This window comes from Nomascus leucogenys, chromosome 10, assembly GCF_006542625.1.
Source record: "Nomascus leucogenys isolate Asia chromosome 10, Asia_NLE_v1, whole genome shotgun sequence".
Classification (NCBI taxonomy): Eukaryota; Metazoa; Chordata; class Mammalia; order Primates; family Hylobatidae; genus Nomascus; species Nomascus leucogenys.
In genome coordinates this window covers 61,148,395-61,165,677 of record NC_044390.1, presented here as the reverse complement: position 1 = coordinate 61,165,677, position 17,283 = coordinate 61,148,395, and the positions used below count along the sequence as shown (strand labels likewise).

General features: G+C 50.9%; 1 protein-coding gene across 1 annotated transcript in view; it reads right to left on the bottom strand.

Annotated features, from left to right (window-relative positions):
* The window catches only part of OLFM2 (olfactomedin 2), an 85,953-nt gene extending 78,679 nt beyond the window's left edge, over nucleotides 1-7,274 (bottom strand). The window contains exon 1 of the mRNA XM_030820913.1: nucleotides 7,026-7,274. Within this exon, the coding sequence (XP_030676773.1) occupies nucleotides 7,026-7,094 (69 nt within the window). The 5' untranslated portion in view covers nucleotides 7,095-7,274. The remainder of the gene's footprint in view (nucleotides 1-7,025) is intronic.
* Nucleotides 7,275-17,283: the final 10,009 nt, after the last annotated feature.

Below are 17,283 nucleotides of genomic sequence, written 5' to 3'. Positions count from 1 at the left end.
AAATATGAACATTAGGTGGGTGTGGTGGTGTGTGCCTGTAGTCCCAGCTACTTGGGAGGCTGAGGCAGGAGAAGAGCTTGAACTCGGGAAGTGGAGGTTGCAGTGAGCTGAGATTGCACCACTTCACACCAGCCTGGGCGACAGAGTGAGACCCCATCTCAAAATAAAATAATAAAATAAAATAAAATAAAATAAATGAATACATGCATGCAGGAACAAATGAAAACAGCACATTACTGTCTCCCAGGCACTAACACTGAATCCTGGGGCTACAAAGTCATTGCCCACACCAGCCACTGGGCTCATCAGAAACCCACACATACCAGGCCAGGTGTGGTGGCTCACACCTGTAATCCCAGCATTTTGGGAGGCCGAGGCGGGCAGATCACCTGAGGTCAGGAGTTCGAGACCAACCTGACCAACATGGAGAACCCCCGTCTCTACTAAAAATACAAAATTAGCCGGATGTGGTGGCACATGCCCGTAATCCCAGCCACTCGGGAGGTTGAGGCAGGAGAATCACTTGAACCCGGGAGGCGGAGGTTGTGGTGAGCCGAGATCGCGCCACTGACCTCCAGCCTGGGCAACAAGAGCGAAACTCCATCTCAAAAAAAAAAAAAGAAAGAAAAGAAAAGAAAGAAAGAAATCCACACATACCATATGGTTGACCTACATGGATACAGTCACTGGTGTGATGATGATACAAGCATGTCCCTGTGCTCATGGTCCCTGAACATGCACACAGTCACCAAACATACACATACACACATGACACCAGAGACACATGTCTATGGGGCCAAAATTAGAGTGAGGCAAGTTATGCAAGTGCAGAAGTGGAGCCCATACTTATTTAAAAATTTGTTTTTGTTCATCATAGATTTTTCTTGCATCAATTTAGATTTTCCTAAAATGTTCCATTAAAATATTATTTATCTTGGTTACTGGTTTTTATTTTTTGTGGGGGCATACCCTTAAATTTTGCACTATAGCTGAACTCTGTACCATGTACCTGTAACCCTAGCTACTCAGGAGGATGACGCAGAAGAATCACTTGAGCTCAGGAGTTGGAGGCTTCAGTGAGCTATGACTGCACCACTGCACTCCAGCATGGGTGACAGAACAAGACCCCGTCTTAGAAATAAGCCCGGCACCGTGGCTCACGCCTGTAATCTCAGCACTTTGGGAGGCCAAGGGGGGCGGATCATCTGAGGTCTGGAGGTCGTGGTGAAACCTTGTCTCTACTAAAAATACAAAAATACGAAAAAAAAAAATTAGCCAGCTATGGTGACGCGCGTTTGTAATCTCAGCCACTCAAAAGGCTGAGCAGGAGAATCGCTTGATCCCGGGAGGCGGAGATTGCAGTGAGCCGAAATCGCGCCACTGCACTCCGGTGTGGGCGACACAGCAAGACTCCGTCTCAAATCATCATCATCATCATCATCATCATCATCAACTTTTTGCACCCGCGGCGAGTATCTCACCTGTTTTACCCTGACCTGGGCACCCCCATCCCACATATGCACATACACACGCACACGCACAGGTGCAAAACCACACACATTCACCCACCAGTCACACAGACGCACACAGTCCCTGCACAAACCTCACTCGACCACTAGATGTCGCCCAAGCTCCATAATCTTAAATCCAGCCCCAAGAGGCTCTTTCCAACACTAACTCGGAGTCTTTAAATTTCCTTTTACTTCCCTCCACTGGGACATTTACATGTTCTAAAGGAGCCCCAAGAGAACATCATCTTACCCCTAAATAGCAGTGCCCTATCGGTGGAATGTCAGGCACAGGTAAAGAAGACGGGTTTTCTTTCTTTTTTGTGGAGACGGGGTCTCAGTCTGCCGGCCAAGCTGGAGTGCTGTGGTGCAAGATAGCTCACCGCAGCCTCAAACTCCCGGGCTCAAGTGATCCTCACACCTCAGCCTCCTAAGTAGAACTACAAGCCTGGCCAATTTTTTTTTAAGTTACTGTAGAGGCCGGTCATGGTGGCTCACGCCTGTAATCGCAGCAGTTTGGGAGGCCGAGGCAGACAAATCAAGAGGTCAGGAGTTCGAGACCAGCCTGGCCTACATGGTGAAACCCCATCTCTACTAAAAATAAAAAAATTAGCTGGGCGTGGTGGCACGCCCCTGTAGTCCCGCTACTCGGGAGGCTGAGGCACAAGAATCTCTTGAGTCCTGGAAGCAGAGATTGCAGTGAGCTGAGATCATCACAACACTGTACTCCAGCCTGGGTGACAGAACAAGACTCCATCTCAAAAATAAAAAAAAAGAAATAAAAAGAAAAAGTTATTGTAGAGATGGGATCTTGCTGTATTGCCCAGGCTGGTCTCAAATTCCTGGCCTCAAGAGACCCTCTGGCTTTGGTCTCCCAAAATGCTGGGATCATAGGTGTCAGCCATCACACCTAGCCTGAAGAATGGGTTTTCTTGGTGCCTTCCATCCAGGAGCGAGTGTTCCCCTGACACTCTCTTGATACAAGAATCCTGTGGTTTGAGAAAGAAAGACACTCTCTGTGTGTGAGGGGGTATATCCATCCATCCAACCATTCAGCAGATATTTCTTGAGCACCTATTGTGTGTCAGGCTCTGCTCTAGACACTGGAGAAACAACAAAGCTAGCTGAACCCTGATAAACTGCCGCTCTAGTGGGGAAATAGAGAATGAATGAATAGAAGAATCATAGAAATGTGGAAAAGAGGGCTATAAAGAAAAATATGGCCGGGCGTGGTGGCTCACGCCTATAATCCCAGCACTTTAGGCGGCAGATCACCTGAGTTCAGGAGTTCAAGACCAGCCTGGCCAACATGGTGAAACCCTGTCTCTACTAAAAATACAACGAAAACTAGCTGGGCGTCAGGTGGCACATGCCTGTAGTCCCAGCTACTCGGGAGGCTGAGGCACGAGAATCACTTGAGCCTGTGAGGCAAAGGTTGCAGTCAGCCGAGATCACACCAGTGCACTCCAGCCCAGGCAGCAGAGCGAGACTCAATCTCAAAAAAGAGAGAGAGAGACAGAAAGAAAGGAAGAAAGAAAGAAGGAAGGAAGGAAGGAAGGAAGGAAGGAAGGAAGGAAGGAAGGAAGGAAGGAAAGAAAGAAAGAAAGAAAGAAAGAAAGAAAGAAAGAAAGAAAGAAAGAAAGAAAAAGAAAGAAAGAAAGAAAGAAAGAGAACACGGAGTAAGCACTCAGAGAGTGGCAGCAGGGGGCTATTTCACTTAGCTGTTCAGGGAAGGCCTCTTGGAGGAGGTGACATTTAAGCAGAAATCAGAGATAAATAGCTACTGGGGGGAACAGTGTCACAGGCAGAGGGAACAGCAAGTGTGAAGTCCCTGAGGCATGTGATCTAAACTGAATTATTCCTTCTCCCCATCCTCTGGAAGCCCCAGGAAAGAGTTGGTCCCAAACCCAGATAGTGCCAACGATGTAGCTAGATCTTAGGGAGGCCTTTGCAGGGATCAGGAAGGCATCTTTTCCACAAGGAAAATAGTGGGGCTCAGAACTATCAAGCTTTCTGGTAGTCACTCCCAGGCCAGAACCCAGAACATCTTGGATAGATCCTGGATGAATGGACAATGCCTCTGACAGGCCCTGCTTTCCTGTTCTCCTGCTCTCTGGGTCAAATCCAAACTTCTGCCCACAGCTTACAAGTTCCTAAGTGGTCTGGCTTCCCTGGCCTCATGTCCCCACGACCTCCCCATTACTCACTCCTCTCCAGCCACACCAGCGTCCACACTGCTTCTGAAACTCACCAAGCTTGTTCTTACCCCAGGGCCTTTGCACCTTCTGTTCCTCCCACCTTGAATGCTCTTCCCCCAGACACCCACAAGGCTCCCTCTCTCACCTCCTTCAGATGTCACCTGAAATGCTACCTCCTTAGAGACACCTTCCCTGACCATACTGGCTCAAATAGCCCCCACCTTCTCATCTTTTTTTGTTTTTTGCTTTGAGACAGTCTTGTTCTGTTGCCTAGGCTGGAGTGCAGTGGCATGACCTTGGCTCACTGCAACCTCCGCCTCCCAGGTTCAAGCAATTCTGCCTCAGCCTCCTTAATAGCTGGGACTACAGGTGTGCACCACCACACCTGGCTAATTTTTTGTATTTTTAGTAGAGACGGGGTTTCACCATGTTGGCTGGGCTGGTCTCAAACTCCTGACCTCAAGTGATCCACTCACCCTGGCCTCCCAACATGCTGCGATTACAGGCACGAGCCTCTGTGCCCGACTGCTATCACTCTAATCTTTTTTTTTTTTTTTTTTTTTGAGACAGAGTTTCACTCTTGTTGTCCAGGCTGGAGTGCAATGGTGATCTCAGCTCACCGCAACCTCTGCCTCCCGGATTCGAGCAATTCTCCTGCCTCAGCCTCCCTAGTAGCTGGGATTACAGGCACTCGCCACCACACCCAGATAATTTTTTGTATTTTTAGTAGAGACAGGGTTTCACTATGTTGGCCAGGCTGGTCTCGAACTCCTGACCACAGGCGATCCACTTGCCTCAGCTTCCCAAAGTGCTGGGATTACAGGCATGAGCCACTGCACCCGGCTCCACTCTAATCTTCTATACTTTATCTGTTATTCTTTATGCTACTTGCATTGTATTATATGTATATTTAGTTGCCGACACTGTATTACATGGTTATTCGGTTCTTTTCTGTCTCCTCTGCTAGGTCAACTCCAGGAGAGCAGGGATTTGATGACTCAGTTGGTGGCTGTACCCCCGGTGCATAATCATATCTGATCATTGAATGGATTAACCAATGATTTCTAGGAAGGACCCCCGGGCCCATCAGGGACAGGGAAGAAGTCTTTGGAAAGTGATGGAGAGAGCGAAGAGTGGGTAGAGCATCCTCTCTGCAGACCCCTCCCTTCCCTGGGGTGCCAGGCTGGGTGGGCCAACGCCAAGGGGGTGTATGGGGGGCCGAAGACTGTTTCACAACCATGTAGTTCCCGCAGTGGCCGCCTGGGGGCACTGCAGCCCGCGGCAGGATTCCACCAGCCCCGCCCTAACTGATTACCTCATTTGGCCACGCCCCCGTTGTCCTTTAGCCCCGCCTCCACTGACCTCGTTAGTCCCGCCCCCAAAGCAACTCCCTCCCAGCCCTGGGGGCTGTAGGAGTCACCCTCCAATTGCAACTCTGGCAGCAAACTCTGGCATCCTAGCCAATCTTGGTGAGAAGCCAGAAAATCTAGGGTCCTCCCCTAGCACGGGGTGGAGGAGAAGCCACAGGGGGTGGCTCTCTGTCTCCTCCGCTAGGTCAAGGATAATTCAACTTGATTCCTGGCTCATTTTATTTCCACCGGTTTCTCAAGCGTGTGCCTCTTTTGGTCTCTTGTCTCTCCCAGGTGTGTCTCTTTGCTTCTCTCCGGCTCACACATCCACTGAGTACCTATTGTGTATGGCCTGATGCCTGGCGCTGGGCACACTCCCTATCCCACCCAGCGCGTGGGTGCTGAGATGCGTGGGGAAATGGAGGAGCGAGGGAGGGGACCCCACAACCTCTCCTCGTGGCCTGGAAATCCTTCTATCTGGAGTCTAACCTCCATTCCTCCCAACACCCCCCTCGGGGTGAGTACAAGGGTCTGATTCTTTTCTTGATGAGGAAGGGGAAGGTGCCCAAATTTTTTCTCCCCTGCGTATCTACCTAAAAAACCCACCTAGCAATGTCTTCACGGACGCTGTCCACACCCATGGGGCGGATTATTTAACAAGAGGGTAACCGTGTGGGCTCAGGAGCCAGACTGCCTCGGTTCAGTCCCACCTCTGTCACTCTCGAGCTTGAGCAAGTGATTTAACTTTTCTGTGCCTCAGTTTCCCCATCCATAAAATGTAACAATACCATGCCCTAGTAGGGAGGAGGCAGAGGGGGTTAAATGCCTTAATCTGTGCTGTGTGATTGAAAGAGCACCTCTCAAATTAGCACGTAATGAATGATCACTGTTATAATGACTATTTTATTATTTTTGATCCGAGCTTCCCTGTGAAATCCTACAGATCTGAGAACTTGGGGGTGCTCTCACCCCCAAGATGGAGGAAGAGAGGGGCTTTCCAATAGCAAAAGAGGGCATGGACGCCCCACATTTTGCAAGGCTCCCTGAGCCTGCCCAAGAGAAGGGTGCCATGGGGAGGGAGACCTGCTTCTGTAAGGGCATGAATGGCGTGTGCGGTTGTGAGCAACGCACCAAAGACACACACACACACACACGTGCATGGATGGGCACGTTTGCACACACTGCGCTTGCACACACACACACACACACACACACACACACCCTTTTAGAGTGATTTACCCAAAGGTACAGAATAGCACACGCTCACTCCAAGGCTCTCACACGGCCACACACCTGGCCACACACGTATTGTACAACACCCAGTCATCTGGAGCCAGTAATGAGGACACGGTCACACACAGACTCTATCTCACGTACCGATCACACCCCAACTCAGGCACTAGTTGGACAAGCCCCCCAACCGCCACACACACAAACTCCCCCCGGTCACACCCAACCACGACACAAAGACACACACGTTTACCCTGCACCCCCACAGCATTTCACACGCGTCCCCGTCAGTCACTCTCACGTGAGTCCCGCCCCCTGCCCCACACTGGGGGCTGCAGGCGAGGAGTGGGGGGCTTCAGAAACTGGGCATCTCGGCCCCGAAGAGGAAGTCAAGGGTAAGCAACCACCCCCCTCCAATGCCCCCTGAAGTTTCCCTCCCAACCCCACTCAGCTCCGGCGAGATGGCGGGGTGGGGGCTCGGTGCCACGGAGGGGTTGAGAACCCCAAAGACGCCACCCCCCAAACCAGCCCGGCTTGAGGCTGGATTTGAAGCCCCCCTTGTCCTCTCCCAAGCCAGAGAGTGCACGTCCCGGCCCCTCCCCCGCTGCGACCCCCGCCCCTCGCCGCCCTGCAGCTTGGGGGGCTTGTGGAGCCTCCCAACCCCGTTTCTCCGGGAACCCTCCGCGCCCCCCTCCTCTCCCGGAGCCACCCGCGCCCGCACCTGCCCGCCGGGCCCCTACCTGTCCGGCCAGGCCTGAGCACAGCAGCAGCAGCAGCAGCAGCGGCGGCGGGACCGTGAGCGGCCACATGACGCGCCCCCAGCCCGGCGTCCAGACCCCCGCCCGCCCTAGCGGCGCCTCGGCGCGGGGACCGCCACCAGGGGCGACCCCGCCCGCCCGGCCGGGGCGACCCTGCGCCGCCGCCTCCCCCGCCTCGTCGGCGGCCGGGATTCCGCCCCACCCCCGCCCCCTCGCTCGCTCCGAGTCTTTGTTGCGGGCTCCGCCCCCCGCCCCGCCCCCAGCTCCTCTTCGGGAGCAGCTCGAGCAGGGTCGGGTGGGGGGCGAGGAAGTGGGGGAGCCAAGACCGGCGAGGGGACCTGAGGACAGGACTCGGCAGCGCCCCCCAACCCCCAGGCCATTCCGGGAGCGGGTCGCGGAGGTGGGGGAGGGGTGCCCGTCACGTGTTTGTAAATTTCACCCTCCAGGGGGCATTTCCCACGTTGCAGGTGGGAGGGGGATGAATGGTTGGGGGAGAGGAGTAGGAGGAAGGCCTGGTAGCAGAGAAGAGAAATGATGAACGCCCCCTCCCTAAAAACTCGAGTCAACAGGGAAACTGAGGCAGAGTCTGAAATTGGAAGTTGGAGGAGGGGTCAATGCCAGGACAAGAGGGGTGAGGCACAGATGGAGACGGGGAATAAGAGGAAAAAATTGGGGCTGGGGGGACAGGAGACAGAGAATCAGGCAAGAGGCCAGTGGAAATGGCCACGTGGGTGGGCTTGGCCTCAAAAAGGGGCGTCTCGTTTTCACTCTTCCCGGGCGCCCCATTTCCCCACCAGTCCTCCCGCTGGAAGCCTCCCCGCCTCCGCCACACCTGGAAGAGTTTCTCTTCGTTCCTGTTTCAATAGCCCAAGATGAAAGACCACATCCCCCGAGAGAATCAAAATATTAACACCGCCTCCACGCGCAACCATTTGCATATGAAGGGCGTCCTTGTCTAGCCTCACTTTCGGGTGGCTTTCCAGCCTTTCTCTGCCTCTCACTCCTCCAAAAGTGTCCCTAGGCCGGGCGCGGTGGCTCACGCCTGTAATCCCAGCACTTTGGGAGGCTGAGGAGGGCGGATCATCTGAGGTCAGGAGTTCAAGACCAGCCTGGCCAACATGGCAAAAACCCCAACTCTACTAAAACATACAAAAATTAGCCGGGCGTGGTGGTGCATGCCTGGAATCCCAGCTACTCGGGAGGCTGAGACAGGAGAATCGCTTGAACCCAGGAGGCAAAGGTTGCAGTGAGCGAGATCGTGCCATTGCACTCCAGCCTGGGCAACAGGAGCAAAACTTGTCTCAAAAAAAAAAAAGTGCCCCTAGTGGTCTTTCCTCCCCACAGCCCCTCCAGGGATTCGGATATATGTAGGGAGAGGTGGAGGAGGGGGGTGGGCAAATAAGTCAGATTAGAAAGAAATCGGGCATAAAATATGCGAGGCCAGGAAGTCTGTCATTTTTGTGACCCTGATACTGATGGGCTAGGAGGGGTCTCCCCAGACGCTGGTGGGGCCTCGACCCCAGCTGGTGTCCAGGCTGTTAACACCATCGCAAGAATGAATTCAAGGATGAATCAGAAAATAATGAAAAGTTTGGAGATTTTTTTGTTAAGGGAAAAGTCCACACTTCAGAAAAGGGAGTGGGCGTACTTAAGAGAGAGATAGGCAAGGTGGTTTGGGACTGCTACCTTTATGTGTCTCTTTTTTTTTTTTGAGATGAAGTCTTGCTCTGTCACCCAGGCTGGAGTGCAGTGGTGTGATCTCAGCTCACTGCAACCTCCGCCTCCCGGATTCAAGCGATTCTCCTGCCTCAGCCTCTTGAGTAGCTGGGATTACAGGTGTGCGCCATCACAGCCAGCTAATTTTTTGTGTTTTTAGTAGAGATGGGGTTTCACCATATTGGCCAGGCTGGTTTCGAACTCCTGACCTCGTGATCCACCCACCTTGGCCCCCCAAAGTGCTGAGATTACAGGCGTGAGCCACCACACCAGGCCACTATGTGTCTCTTTAACCAAGGGATGGAATATTCATGAAAACTGGAAAAAGGTGGACTGTGGTGCCACCCATTTTTACACCAAATTTGGGTGTCCCTGGAACTGTCACGGGCGCTGGTGGGTGGGTAATTTTAGTATTTTAATGAGTGCATAATGAGATCCTAGGTGAAACCTAGGTAGAGCATAACACCATGTTGGGTCCAGTAGGTCTTAGCCAGATTGGTCCACACCCTGGTTTTCAGGATCTTAGCAGCCCATAGCCTCTAGTCACGTGAAACGGCTGCCTGTGACCACCCTGGATCATTCCTGTCTCAACCCTACTGGGGATAAAACATGTCGATGATGGTTTTGTCAGGTCAATGAGAAAGAGCTTGGTGACCCACAGACCTGGGTTCAACCCTGGTGCTGCCACTTCTTGGCCATGTGACCTTAGGGAAAAAGCTTTCCCTCTCTTAGAAGACCCGTTTTTTGCAGAGTTATTGGGAGAAATCTGTGACTCTAAGCAAAGAGAGCACCTAGCTAGCGCTCACTCCCCAGCACGCCTTGCAACAACCAACCACGTGCTGGGTTGAGGACACTCATCATGGGATGTGGACACAAAATAGAGTCTGAGCCTGGGAAGACATCCCGTTTATTCTTCTATCTATTTTTTTTTTTTTTTTTTTTTTTTTTTGAGATGGAGTCTCACTCTGTCACACCCAGGCTGGAGTGCAGTGGCTTGATCTCGGCTTACAACCTCTGCCTTCCGAGTTCAAGGGTTTCTCCCACCTCAGCCTTCCAAGTATCTGGGATTACAGGCGCCTGCCACCACACCTGTCTAATTTTTCATATTTTTAGTAGAGATGGGGTTTCACCATATTGGCCAGGCTGGTCACGAACTCTCGACCTTACGTGATCCACCTGCCTCAGCTTCCCAAAGTGCTGGGATTACAGGCATGAGCCACCGCACCCAGCCTATTCTTCTATCTCCTTTTCCCAAATGGGAGACGGTCCTTTGTGGGCCCTTCAGGCCAAGCCTGCAGTTGGCATTGCATAAAAGGAGGACATTGGTTGGTAGGACCCACAAGCTCGTGACCAAGAGTGGGTCTCACGGTCAAGAGTCAGCACTCTTGACTCACGAATGCTGCATTTCAGGACCATGAACAGTGTCCTCCTTGGGCTCTGGTCACTGAGATGATCACAGTTACAACTAAGCTACAGCCTGTGTTATATGGTTCGAATTTAGTCAATATGCACTTAGATCTATTCCCCACTTTTCCCCTGCTCTCCTCTGTATTGGGGCAATGGCTTCTGCAAATTATCTTTCTCAGGTTCTCCACACACTACATTTCCCAGGCTTCTTTGCATCTGGTTAGGCTCAGCCAATGGGAGGTCTACAGGGAGATTGGAGGGTGCCAAGAAAGGAGAAGCCAGAGAATTTCCCCCCATCCACTTTGAGTGTCTCTAGCCATGGCTGCTGTGCCTCCTCTGTGGTCTCAGTCCCATTAGGTATTCCCCACCATGGTAGGGGGTGGGGGCAGGTGACTGGCCAGGTGACTGCAGCTCCTGGATTCAGGTAACTACCACCTCCCTTTGTTGTTTCAGTCCTTGCAAAGATGATAGCTAGCAACTAGAGTTGATTCACCTTCTCCAGTTTGCTCTTAAAACCTACCTAATAGGGCCAGGTGCAGTGGCTCATGCCTGTAATCCCAGCACTTTGGGAGGCCGAAGCGGGTGGATCACCTGAGGTCAGGTGTTTGAGACCGGCCTGCCCAACATGGCAAAACCCTGTCTCTACTAAAAATACAAAAAATTAGCCAGGCATGATAGCGAGTGTCTGTAATGCCAGCTACTGAGGAGGCTGAGGCAGGAGGTAGAGATTGCAGTGAGCCGAGATCATGCCACTGCACTCCAGCCTGGCAACAATAGTGAAACTCTGTCTCAAAAAAGAAAAAAACAAAAACAAAAACAAAACCTACCTATCGGCTGGGTGCCATGGCTAACACTTCTAATCCCAACACTTTGGGAGGCTGAGGCGGGTGGATTGTTTGAGCCAAGGAGTTCAAGACCAGCCTGGCCAACACCTCCGTAGAGATTCTCTACCAAAAATACAAAAATAAGCCAGGCATGGTTGTGCACACCTGTAGTCTCAGCTACTCAGGAGGCTGAGGTTGGAGGATCACCTGAGCCTGAGAAGGTCGAGACTGCAGTGAGCTCTGATTATTCCACTGCACTCCAGCCTGGGCAACAGAGTGAGACCCTGTCTCAAAAAAACCCACAAAAACAAACAAACCAACCAACCTACCTACCTACCTAATATCTCTGTGTGTGGCTAATTAAAGTCCCCATATTAAATTCTTTCTATTGAATTTCCAGGGATGGGCTGTTTTTCTGACTGGACCTTAGCCAATGCATTCAATGCTGTTGGTCATCGACTGGTATGGCTAGCGGCCCTCTGGGTGTCCTGATGGCGTTGTGGTTTGTGTCCTGTTGAACCGGGATCTGTGCTGCCATCAACATCCTGGTTCTGCCAGGGTCAGCATTGTGGTCAGCATTGTGGTCACTCCTGGTCATTCTTGGTTGTGTTGTGGTCAGTGTGGTGATTAGTACTACAGTCAGTTTCCTGGTTATGCTGTGCTCTGTCCTAGTGCTATGGTCCTTGTCCTGAGCTTGCTGTGGATAATGACCTGGCCAAGCTATGGTCAAAATTATGATTGAGTCATACTGAGGTCAAAGTCACACGCTGCATCCTAGTTGCACTGATATCAGCTTCAAGGTCAGCACTGGGGTTAATGTTAAGAAGAGTGCAGTGTCTATGGTGTAGTGGTCAGAATTGTGGGCCATCATTGAAGAGACATCAGGATCCGCTTCTCAAGGATCTATTGTGGCAAAATGGATGAACTGGGGACTCAGGGTCTGGCACTGGGCACAGGTCATTCTCCATGACATGTAGGAAGCAGGGAGGCAGGGCATTGGATCTTGCCATCTGGCCACTGGGTTTTTCTAATTGGCACTTGGACAGCCATGGGTTTCTGTCACCCTCTCACAGCCCACATCTGTTTCCTCACACCCTGCACCACCCCCTTCATAGAGAAAATGATCATGAAGTGAATGCCTGCCAACACATGCCTTTGCTCTTGCTAATCCCTGAATATATTATTTAGAGGTCCTTTGGTAGAATTTAGCAGAAACTCAACTTGAACTGGATTAAGAAAAAAAATCTATTGGCTCATATAACTTAAACAAAAATGAGGGTAGCAGAATTCAGGCATGGCTGGATCCAGGGTTTCTGTTACATCATCAGGATTCTGTCTCTCTCCATTCCTCATCTCTCATTTCTCATCTCTCATTTCTCATTCCATGCTGTCTTCTGGGAAGGATTCACTTTTAGCCAAGAGATGACAAAGATGGTTTCCAGAAGCTTCTCTCTTCCAAGCTCAGCAGCATCAGCAAAAAGAGAGCTTGCAAAATAATGTCTCTTATTATGCATCCCAAGTTGTGTGCCCATTCTGAACCAATTATGTGTTCAGAGGAATTCATTATTTGGCTTGGCTAGGTCTGACTCATAGATCACCCCCACGGAGCCAGAGAGTGCAGTTAGCCTTATTCAACCTACATTGGATAGGAAGTGGGAGGTAGAGGGGGATATAGAATGTTGACCACTAAAAGAGAGAAAGGACACAATACAAGCAAAACCAAAATATATGGTGTTGGGGCAGGGGGGTGGTTCTTCGCACCATTTCATGCATTCCTTATTATAGAGCCTGCAAAGCGAAAATACTTTCAGACTCCCTTGCAGCTAAACTTCTGTATGCCAATTAGGTTTCATTCATTAGAAGCATGAGAAGTGGGTGGTGGAAGAAGGTGGAATTAATCTTCCTGTTATGCTGGTAGAGGCAACTGCTAAGCACAATTGGGAGACACTGGATTTTCCTGCAGGAATGTTCCTGTTTCCAATTGTCAGAACAACCCGTTTTTGTTGAGAGTCCGTTGCAGTAACAATGACTGCCTCGGTATCTCTGAATTGCAACTTTGCTGGTGTTTTCATTGTTTTGTTGTTCCTGTTCCTGTTGCTGTTGTTGTTGTTGTTGTCGTTGTTGCTGTTTTTGAGATAGAGTCTCACTGTGTCACCCAGGCTGGAGTGAAGTTATGGGATCTTGGCTCACTGCAACCTCCACCTTCCAGACTCAAGCAATCCTTCCACCTCAGTCCATCCCAGTAAGTGAGACTACAGTTGCATGCCATCACACCTTGCTAATTTTCTGTATTTTCTGTAGAGATGGAGTCTCTCCATTTGCCTAGGCTTGTCTCAAACTCCTGGGCTCAAGGGATCCACCCGCATTGGCCTCCCAAAGTGCTAGGATTACAGGCGTGAGTCACCATGCCCGGCCATGCTGTTCCTTTTTATGGTTCAATAATATTCCATTGTGTGGGTATCCCACATTTTTTTCATTAATTATGGTGATGTAGTCTTAAAGTAAAAAATCCCCACCCTAGGGGATAATTTCCCACCTCTCTGCTAATAATAGAGGCAGAAGCTCCTGCATGGGTGAGTTGGGAGGTGATGGTTTTTGTTTTGTTTTTGTTTTTGTTTGAGATGGAGCCTCGCTCTGTTGCCCAGGCTGGAGTGCAGTGGTACAATCTCAGCTCACTACAACCTCCACCTCCTGGATTCAAGCAATTCTCCTGCTTCAGCCTCCAGAGTAACTGGGATTACAGGCGCGTGCCATCACGCCCAGCTAGTTTTTTGTATTTTTAGTAGAGACGGGGTTTCACTATGTTGGCCAGGCTGGTCTTGAACTCCTGACCTTAAGTGATCTGCCTGCCTTGGCCTCCCAAAGGGATAGGATTACAGGGGTGAGCCATTGCGCCCAGCCGGGAGGTGGTGGTTTGTAGCAAGTCATTCTATCGGCTTTCCCTAGATCCCTATTCTCCAGCCTTGGTTCTGTAAGCACCAAGTTCCCTGGTTTTGGTTCTCATTTCCTGCAACTAAACCTTGATTGATATGTGCTTGGAAGATTCATTCCCTTTATCTGTCTGAAGAGAACCTCATAATTCACGAAGCCCTAATACTCCAAGCTATTCATGACCTACCTACTCAGTACTCCCTCCTGGACCACGCTGGAAACATCTCTTTAACAGAAACCTTCCTGCCTCACTGAGCTCCAGTGAAGCACTCAACACTAGGATACATCCTCTCCATACATTAGTTCCTTGAGTTCTTACAACAGCCCTATAGGGTAGGCACTGTTATCCTCCATTTAAAAATTCAGGCCAGGTGCAGCGGCTCATACCTATAATCCCAGCACTTTGGGAGGCGGAGGAGTGCAGATCACTTGAGCCCAGGAGTTTGAGACCAGCCTGGCAACATGGCAAAACCCCATCTCTACAATAAATACAAAAAGTAGCCAGGCATGGTGGCTTGCGCCTGTAGTACCAGCTACTTGGGAGGCTGAGGAGGGAAGATCGTTTGAGCCCAGGAGGTCGAGGCTGCAGTGAGCTGCGATTGCACCACTGCACTCCAGCCTGGGTGACAGAGCGAGACCCTGTCTCTAATAAACAAATAAATGAAAAGTTTGAGGCTCAGAGAAGTTAAGTAATTTGCCCGAGGTCACCCAGCTATAAAGGGCAGACATAGGATTCAGACTCAGTTCCATATGACTCAAAGCCAACCTGTTGACCGGGTGCAGTGTCTGGCACCTGTATTCTCAGCACTTTAGGAGACCAAGGTGGGAGGATCACTTGAGCCCAGGAGTTCTAGGCTGCAGTGACCTGTGATGGTGCCACTGTACTCCAGCCTGGGTGACAGAGTAAGACCTTGTCTCTTTTCATTTTTTCAAAAGAAGAAGAAAAAAAAAAGGAAGTAGTTGGGGTCTCGCCCAGGTAATTCTTTTCCTTTTTTTTTTTTTTGTGAGATGGAGTTTTGCTCAGTGGCCCAGGCTGGAGTGCAGTGGCATGACCTCGGCTCACTGCAAGCTCTGCCCCCTGGGTTCATGCCATTCTCCTGCCTCAGCCTCCCATGTAGCTGGGACTACTGGCGCCTGCCACCATGCCCAGCTAATTTTTTTGTATTTTTAGTAGAGACGGGTTTCACCATGTTAGCCAGGATGGTCTCGATCTCCTGACCTCGTGATCCACCCACCTCGGCCTCCCAAAGTGCTGGGATTACAGGAGTGAGCCACCATGCCCAGCCTCGCCCAGGTAATTCTTTTAATTAACGAGAGCCCATCTCTACTAAAAATAAAAAAGTTGTCTGAGCATGGTGCCTTGTGCCTGTAGTCTCACCTACTTTGGAGGATGAAGCAGGAGAATTGCTTGAGCCTGAGAGATTGAGGCTTCAATGAGCTGATTGCACCACTGCACTCCAGTCTAGGCAACAGAGTGAGACCTTGTCTCAAAAAGGAAAGAAAGAAAGGGGCCGGGCACTGTGGTTCACAACTGTAATCCCAGCACTTTGGGAGGCCGAGGTGGGTGGATTACTTGAGGTCAGAAGTTTGAGACTAGCCGAGCCAACATGATGAAACCCCGTCTCTACTAAAAATACAAAAATTAGCCTGGCATGGTGGCGCATGCCTGTAATCCCAGCTACTCAGGAGGCTGAGGCAGGAGAATTGCTTGAAACCGAGAGGTGGAGGTTGCAGTAAGCTGAGATCACTGCACTCCAGCCTGGGTGACAGAATAAGATGAGAGAGAGAAAGAGAGAGAGCGAGAAAGAGAGAAAGAGCGAGAGAAAGAAAGAAAGAAAGAGAGAGAAAGAGAGAAAGAGCGAGAGAAAGAAAGAAAGAGAGAGAAAGAAAGAAAGAGAGACAGAAAGAAAGAAAGAAGGAAGAAAGCAAGAAGGAAGGAAAGAAAGAAGGAGAAAAAGAAAGAGGAAGGAAGGGAGGAAGGAAAGAAGGAAGGAAGGGAGGAAGGAAGGGAGGGAGGGAGGGAAGGAAGGAAGGAAAGAGAGAGAAAGAAAATAGACACACACACAACTCCACAAAACCCACAATTCAGACACACAGCTCACACACAGGTCTCCAGCACAGACATATTTATACATCCGTTTACTCAAACACTCACAATACAATCACACAAACAGGCAGACAGTTCACATGCCAACACACTCTTGCACAGACACGCATACAGAAGCACGGGATTTGTACAAAGCACGCTCACAGTGTCTGATCCATAACTCAGACACGGAGTCACGCCCACAAAGGCACAGTAGAGGCAGAGTTCACACACAAACAGACCCGCGGGGACCCACGACACAGCCCTCTGACACGCAGACGCCAGGCCGGGGCAGCGTGGGAATGAGGCTGCAAGGAGGGAGTGAGGTGGAGGGGATGACTCAGGAGGCCTCTCTGGGGGAGGAGGAGGGAAGGAGGGGGAGGGCAGGCATCCAGCTCATGTGGTTCCTATTAGGGGCCTGGGAATTGAGGCCTGAGCTGGCGGGACAAGGAGACCCAGGAACGCTTCCCAGCCTTACCAAAGCAGGAAGGAGCAAGGCCCTGATCTAAGGCTATGCGGCCGGAACTTGGCTCTGAACCACAGCTGTTCTAAGGCAGAGTGGTCTGCCCCAAGCCAGGCCCAGCAGGGGGCTCATTTCAACCCCTGCGATAGTCCTGGAGAAGATTTCTTTTTCTTTTTTCTTTTCTTTTCTTTTTTTTTTTCTGAGACAGAGTTTCACTCTTATTGCCCAGCCTGCAGTGCAATGGCGCGATCTCAGCTCACTGGAACCTCCACCTCCCAGGTTCAAGCGATTCTCCTGCCTCAGCTACCCGAGTAGCTGGGATTACAGGCTCCTGCCACCATGCCCGGCTAATTTTTGTATTTTTAGTAGAGACAGGGTTTCACCATGTTGGTCAGGCTGGTCTCCAACTCCTGACCTCAGGTGATACGCCTGCCTCGGCCTCCCAAAGTGCTGGGATTACAGGCATGAGCCACTGCACCCGGCCTCCCAAAGATGGTTTCTTTCTTTTTCTCTTTCTTTATTCCTTGCTTTCCTTTCCTTCCCTTCCCTTCCCTTCCCTTCCCCTCCCTTCCCTTCTCTCTTTCCTTCCGTCCTTCCTCCCTCCCTCCCTCCTTCCTTCTTTCCCTTTTTCTTCCTTCCTTCCTTTTCTTCCTATCTTCCTTTTGTTTTTTTGAGATGGAGACTTGCTCTGTCGCCCAGATTGGAGTGCAGTGGCACAATCTCAGCACACTGCAACCTCTGCCTCCTGGGTTCAAGCGATTCTCCTGCCTCAGCCTCCTGAGTAGCTGGGATTACAGGCACCCACCACCACGT